This window comes from Centruroides vittatus, unplaced genomic scaffold (genome assembly GCF_030686945.1).
Source record: "Centruroides vittatus isolate TY-2023 unplaced genomic scaffold, ASM3068694v2 contig_377, whole genome shotgun sequence".
In the NCBI taxonomy this organism is placed as follows: Eukaryota; Metazoa; Arthropoda; class Arachnida; order Scorpiones; family Buthidae; genus Centruroides; species Centruroides vittatus.
Window position 1 is genome coordinate 1030884 of NW_027122198.1, and position 8237 is coordinate 1039120.

Here is an 8237-nt window from a genome sequence, read left to right on the forward strand (position 1 = left end):
GCTTAAAATATTTTGATCGCATTCGCTGCTTTAAATACTTCAATGGTCTAATTTCAAACTACTGGTTAGGTCTCTGCATCCCAACTGTAAGAACCCGCAATACATCATGCTCCTTCATCTCATATTTTTGCCTTTCTCTCTCACAAAAATATTTTTTTTTACCGTATAGCATCTCACATACAGCCTGTGGAACCATACCTATATTGTGATTTTAAATTTTTTAAAAATAAATGTAACTCTATTTTATTAATACATAATGTAACTTTATTTTGCTATATTTATAATTTTTATTAAGTCTTTTATATTTTGTTGTTATTTTATTGGGGATCATTTATTTCTTGTTGTCGGGGGGTGGAATACAATCATCTCTGACGTTTCCAATTGTACTTAATAAATAAATAAATGTTTTGGCAAAATAAACACTGATATAAAATCTTTTTTAATAGTAAGCTTAAAATTCAAATAACTAGATTTAAAAACAAAGGAAGTTTGGTTTAATTAGCATGAATTGAAACAGTTGATAAAATAAAATGATAATAAACTGAACTGAATATAAAACCAGAATTAAAAAAAATTGAATGATGTAGTTTTGATGTCATTTACTTTAGAAAAAACTTTTTAACTATTTGAAATATTTCATATTGAAGAGTAAAACAACAGAATATGGTATATTATTAATAGTGACACTGCACAACAATAGAATTGAGGCAGAGCATCGTATTTTTGTAAATAAAAATTTTTCAATTAGTATTAGTACAGATAAATTTTTTGCTCTATCTAACCCAAGCACTAATGTGTTCGAATGTATATGTAAGGATATTCATCTGTGTGTATGGATGAGTGAGAGAGAGAGAGAGGTTGTGTGTGTGTGTGTGTGTGAGTGTGAGATCAGAAGAAAACAGTTGCTGGCCATATGGGAAAACAATCTTTACACTTGTTAGTCATAGAGAGACAATCCTTCACTTGTAGAGTATGGGCATTTGAACCTTACATTTGCTCATCATCAATTGGTTTGGTCTTGTGTATTGTTTTGGTGTCCACTTTCCAGTAGACTTGGATAATGTTTTTATTTTATTTCTACCCTCTAAATTTCATTACACAAACTCAAATTTCATCACAGAGCATGGACATTGTCACTTGTATTTATATTGTATTCCATTGTATTCCAAAAACAAAGTCATGGACCCCAAATTTTTTTATTACATTAATAAAAATGACAAAGTTTTATCAAAATTGGCCCATCAAATTTTGACAATGAACTCAATTCTGTAAGCCCCATAGAAGAAACTTTGCTAATGTTCTGCCTTATTTTTTGCAATTATCATCAAGTGAAAAACAGATCACGACATGAGATATACTGGGCAAATTCTTTCAATGCAAATTCTTGAGTATACGCATCATAAATTTACAACCTCTCTCAGGATTAGAGTTCCTAATAAATTTATATACAAACAGAAAAAAGTGAAAAAATTTCTAGAGTTTAAATATTAATCCACAAACCTGAAAATAACAGCCTATATTAATTTATCTAATACAATATAAGCATTAAAAAATTTTAATTAGAATCCTGTTTACCTGGATAAAATGAGATCAACTATCATTTAGATTTTAAATTCTAGATTATCTAGAAGAGAAATCAAATATTTTAACTGGAACAGTATTTGCTCTATTAGACAAAATGTTTGAATTTATATTATCAATTAGTTTAATTTATATAACATTTTATTAAGATTGTTTAAAAATTAATTGGATATGCATATTTATTAACATGCCAAAAATTAATTTAAATGTTATGCCTTTTATTTTACTCTCAACAATCTTGGACATAATATAGGTACAAATGATATATATTATATCACTTATAGTTGGAAGTTTGTCTTTTGAAAAGCCAATGATATCAATAAAAACTGAATGGGAGACTACTAGAAACATAAAAACTTGAAAATACTGGAAATATACAAGGGTCATAAATAACAAACAAGCATTAATTTTAGAAGTGCAGACAGTTTATCCACAGTGTAGAGACGTATTTATAAACTTTGAACTTCAATCATTATTGTACAAAGTTGTTTACCCCATTTGGTATTGTTTCATGTGTTACTTTCTTATTGGTTTATGCTAAAACTTTTAAGTTTTTGTATTTTGTCCTTTAAATTTTGAAAGTTAATTGTGTGCTTGATCTGTGATTTAATTTATTTTGAATTCTATGTGTTTCTTAACTGAGGAATGCTTATGAATAGATCAAAGATACTTTTTAATGTATTAAACTAATTGTTAATGTCAATAAGGTGTGTTTATAGTATCTCATTTCAATCATTAGTTTCTTCTTCACAACTTACCATTTGTTGTGTAAAATGGTAAATTGTTTATTATAAGTTATAAAGAGCTTGCTAATGATGTCAATTATTATGCTAAAATATATAACAAATACCATTCTAGACAATCTTCTCTTGCATGATAATTTTTAATATAAATTTAGAATAAATTTATTTCCAATTATTAAATTTATCATCAGTTGGTGGCCTAACTGCCTACATAAAGTCTAATTATTTTATTTCTAATCATTCAATTAGCTTTGTTGTAGCCTGATTAATAATCCAGTAGTTTATTTGGCAAACATATCATTGTAATGCAAGATGACATTTGAAATTTGTTTAAATATTTATATTTTTAAAGTATATATTGTCAAAACAATTCTAAAATTATGATACGAGGTACCTGTATATAGATTACTGTTTCAATAAAAAAAATTCAAAATTGTTCTAAAAGTAAAATTTAAGAAAAGAGATAAAAATTTGATAAATTAATATTTATACAATTCTAAAATAATATAATATAATGTATTGCAGATGAATGTATGTATTGTATGTCAAGCATATGGAAGTAAAATTATAAGAAAGTGATTAAACCAGACATATATATATATAAATACACTCCAAGACAATATAGAAATAAAAGTTAGTGGGAAAAACAGGAGAGAAAGATGGCAATTGCTGATAGATCTGATCATCCTTACCCAACTTTGGGATAAAAGGGGAAAAAAATTATTGGTATCAATTATTTAATTAACATTTCAAGAATATGTGTAAAAGGCAAACAACAGAATGAGAAATTTTTTAAATTTATATTTTCTAAAATATTCTTAATATTTACCGAGATATAGAAAAAAAAACACCATACATACATCAAGGCTTCATGAAAAAAATTACTACTGGTAGTTTGGCCATGTAAAATTAAGTTGATCTATTGCAAAAGTAAATTTTATTAATTATCTGTGACCATTTCACAAATGCATTTACAACAGGAGACAAGAGCACTGATTATTCTGTCTATAGAATATATAGGTCATTCAGTTTGCTTGCAAAATAAATAATCAAATTACAAAAATTATAACAATTTCCTTTTCTTAAAATACTACTAAAAAATGAAAGAAATGCTTATTTTCATGTAACGTAAACAACTACCCATTTGAATTGGGTAGTTGTATTGTATTACCAAACAATCACACTTGTACTACAAAACAATCTGCCAGATTATTTATCAGGCTAAATCATATACTTATTTTCAGTTTAATAACTAATACTTTCAAATAGGCTTCGGATTAGATAGAACATACAAGTTTTATTAGGTATAATAAATTAGTTATAGAATTACGAAGTCATAGAGACTGAATAATTATATTATAAATGAATATCATCCAAAATGAAGAGTATGAAATTATAGTAACTTCATTGTAACTACATGCATGTAAACTACTCTAACTGAATGAAGAAGTTCCATTTAAATTGTAACCTTCATGTTTTTTAAGAAATGTATCCAGTTAGAATTTTAAAAAATTCTTTAAAAGCATATTTGATAATTAAATGTATATTTGATTTTAACTACAATGTAATTACATTATTTGAAATTGTTTATATTTATATGAAGTTAAAACTATGTATTTAATTATAACCATAAAATTTTGATCATTTTTAGATAAACATTTAATGGCTCAGCAAACTAAAATGAAATGAATATGACTTCTTTATTTACATTACTGGAATTGCTTTCAAGATTTTTTTTTACAGATACATGAGGTTTTATATTAATACCAATTATCATCCTCAAAATATGTTTATTTTAAATAAATCTTTAATTCTCAAAATATTACTTTTTGGAAAAATATTCAAACCAAAGATTGAAAGCAATGTTATATACAAAGCATCAGTTTTATTTGAATAGCCACAGATGTCATGTTAAACTGCATATTTTCTATGCAGTTACTATTCGAAAATGATTGTTATTTTGTTTGCATGTCATTCAATGTCCATTAATAATAAAACAGTTAAATATTTCTTTATGAAAGTTTGATTTTTACATCAAGTTATAGTTCAATGCAACAGATTTCTTTATAATGAATGTTATTTCATATGTAATGGTAATAAGATGATAATTAAAAAATACACCTACTGTATATTGTATATTTTAGATCTTTTATTATCAATTAAACTTTGTTAGATAAATAAATATGATACCTATCTACCATCATTAACAGTATTTATCAGTTTTCCATTGTTTACCTAAGTTTTCAAAAAATCCTCAAATAGCAGAAATGGCTACTACTCAAGGGCTATTATTATTTGAACTTTAAGTTACTAAAGTAGAGCATCGATTATCTGAATACCAATCGACCGAAACGTCAGTTAATCGAAAGTGTTCCAATTGGCAAATTCAAATTTCACTGGTACCGTAGTGCTGCACCACTCTCCCTCTCCCCGCCAACCTAAACTGTAGGCCTACTTTAACGTACTACTTTACATAAGGTGCACGCAATACAAAATATATACAGTACAGTTTTGTGTTTAATATATATTTTTTAAACAATCAGTTATTTGAATGACCCTAGTCCCGAATTGTTTTGGATAATCGATGCTCTACTGTATTTAAGAGTGGTTTTTATTCAAATAAAATTACTAGTATATGCCGTATTAAATAATACAGAAGAAAATACATCTTATAAGGAATTAATTTATATTATAAAATATTTATCATAGATAAAGTGTTGCACCAACCAGCAACTTTTCATCAATATTAAATTGTACTTATGAGAATGGATCAGAAGTTGATCCAAAAATATTAAAGTTATTAAATTAAAAATTCAACAGAATTTTGTGGTTAAAATGTCTCAAATGAATGATCAACACGTTTGTGATTTTAAATAAATACCATATTTTCCGGCATATAAGATAACCCCCGACTTTTACAGTTAAAATATAGAGTTTGGGATATATTCGCCCTATAAGATGACACCCGGCGTATAAGACAACCCCGACTTTTGAGAAGATTTTCTTGGGTTAAAAAGTCGTCTTATACACCGGAAAATACATTAAATATGTTTAAATATCTTTATAATGTACTTAAATATATTAAATTAATTAAATACAATAAGTAAAACTAATAATTGCTACAATATATCAATTAATTAGCAAGCAATTTACATATTATTATTCTACATTAATGCTAGTACTTGGCATTATTTTTTCCTATATTTTAGATTTTCTCAAATTTTTAAATGTAAGAAATTAGCAAAACTATAAAATAAATTATATCATGTGTAAATATATTTAATATATTCTTCATAAATTTCAATGCAATCTAATTTACCAAAAATCTTTATTCTTCAAAATGTCTAAATTTTTATACAATAAAAACCCCCAACGAAAATCATTCAGAACTCATCACCCCGGCAATCTAGGGTTTCTGGACACGGCCCGAATTTAAATTGAGACTCTTGCTACAGTAACAAGTTTATAAAAGATCAGTTCAGAGTCCTGACCGAAGGGGGCCCCCAAAGACCGTCCCTTCTGCCTGTAGGATAATGCATCGCTGCACATCATATTCCAAACTTGCAATTTGTTAGAAAATTCTCATTCTTCATCGACGAGGGTGATAAATCGGAACGGACGTCACCGAGAAAGAAACGACAAAATATAGCTCGTCAAATAGTTTTAAGTAATTTAGGGCACACGAAGGAAAACGGACAAAATTCAATTGACGAATTCTAAAACAGACAATAATAACCAAATGCCGGAAGAAACCAAACAAATAAAAGTATTAACGTACCCAACAGACGGTTCAAAATATTTAACAAAATGCACAAAAAGGGTCTCGAACAAAAAAGAAAAACTTTAATTCGACAAAATTATCCAGAAGAGCAACGGAGTTACCAAATTCCTCCATCTCCGGGAGACTCTCGGGAATGGGAAGACACCGTCTCGGACACGAAAGAAAGGCTGGGAACTCCCGGCGGACCACCAGTGGGTCGGAGGCAGAACGAAGGACAGCAAGAGGCGACCCAAAGACGAATTCTCTGTGGCGGCCGGCAATCCGCACGAATGTATTCGACACCATCTAAAACGACCAAGAACAAATGCACCACACCGTCCTCTACACATTCGTCTTTAAACGTCGGAAGGATGCGAGCCGACACATTTATGGTTAAAAACAAGGAAATTTCGCGGGTTAAATTATTTTTAACGTCCTTATCGATCTATCCATAAAACAACCACAGGGAACGATAAAAATACGCAATGCATCCCCAAACGTATTCACCATATTCGTATCCATTCCGTAATAACACTGTACTCAATACTGGATGACAAACCAAAATAACCGCGTTTTCAAATAGTTAAACACGGCTAGATTTCAATATTTAACTTCCTGGCGAGGAAATAACGTAAAAGAAAAATCATGGGATGGTGACGACGGTAGTCAAACGATTAGTCAATAATTCTATTTTGAGTCGGAACAGAAGTCACGGAGATGACGTTTAGAGCTTCCACCCACAGGAAGAAAGGGAATTGTCCGAGACGTTATCGATTCGGCCGTCCGTTAGAGTCACGTATAAAGGATATACTCACGATGCATTTTTTGCCCAGAAGACTGAAGACCAGTTCGTTCTCGTCCTTAGTCAAAAGACAGGAAGTCTTGGGTTCGGGCGGAGGACGGTTCCTCCGTGTGGCATTCATCGTTCCTTCCGTTGCTATTTACACGTATTAAAAGCACGAAAAAGCTACCGTCGACGGAAAACGTCCCCAGCAACGACGTCCGTCAACTTACGATACATTTCGAGAACCCACCATTTAACGACATCAACAACATGGCGATCGATTCGCCTCCGGAATGGACGGGTGGCGCTATCTGGTTTTCTCCTCCGTTTACTTTCGAATTCGTCACTTCCGATAGATCCGACGCACGTTCGTAAAGTGGAGTGAGTTAAACCGGAGTCGACTCTGGTTAAACGAGAAGGACTTTGGCCGGACATTTTCACCGTTGGTTTACAACAAAATGGCTGTTTCTATACGAATGTTGCTAGTGCGGTCTTATAATGCACCGTTTCTATACGAATGTTGCTAGTGCGGTCTTATCCGAAATATTTTCCTGCCAGTTTTGTGTCGTTTAACATTTAATCCACAATTTAAAAATGAGCGTCGGTCCTTAAACTATCTTCCTTCGTGCACTTCGTTAGAGTTTAGTACTTTAGTTGGAAACGTCGTCGCGATAGATCGTGCGCCTCGAGCCCAATTAGTACTTTAAGGGCCGTCCATAAATTACGTAAGGTATTTTGGGATGGGTGGGGGTCAAAGATTTCTTACGATTTCTTACTCAGGGGTAGGGGGTAATAGATCTTGTCTTACGTAATATATTGTTTTTATTTTTTGATCTCGTTGAGTGGTGGAGTTTTGAATTTGGCTTTAATTTGGCGGTTTCTATTAAGAACGCTCGTTGTACTAACGCCATCAGATGTGACGTGATAGAATAATAACGCTAGCAGACTCACTCTCTACACATTTTTTATCATGGGAGAAAAGCCGTGTAGGGGTTTCTCACCGATTTTTTTTATTTGAATAAGTGCACCACTCCTATGGGTATATAACAATAAGAATACATAAACCAAAATACATGATACAAAGTAAACATAAAATTAGTATTCGATTTTTAATGAAAACTAAAATGTAAAACTAGAAATTAGAAATTATAAATAATCTTATCTTCCATATTTTTATAAAATAATTGTGAAAAGTATCAAACAGTGGCTACTGAACAAGCTTATCGAGTGGACATGGCCACCTGAAACCGAGCGTAAAGATTTCTAATTTCAGAATAAGTCTATCTTGATCGTAAGTTGGACAATGATAGATCATATGGTCGACGGTGTCTAGGTTTTCTGTTAAGCAAAAGCAAGAGGCAGTTTCTGT

The 8237-nt window shown here is 30.6% G+C and overlaps 1 protein-coding gene across 1 annotated transcript in view; it reads right to left on the reverse strand.

Annotated features, from left to right (window-relative positions):
• The window catches only part of LOC136975651 (actin nucleation-promoting factor WASL-like), an 84374-nt gene extending 77192 nt beyond the window's left edge, over positions 1 to 7182 (reverse strand). The window contains exon 1 of the mRNA XM_067270746.1: positions 6900 to 7182. Coding sequence (XP_067126847.1) covers positions 6900 to 7007 — 108 coding nt within the window. The 5' untranslated portion in view covers positions 7008 to 7182. The remainder of the gene's footprint in view (positions 1 to 6899) is intronic.
• Between the last annotated feature and the right edge of the window lie 1055 nt (positions 7183 to 8237).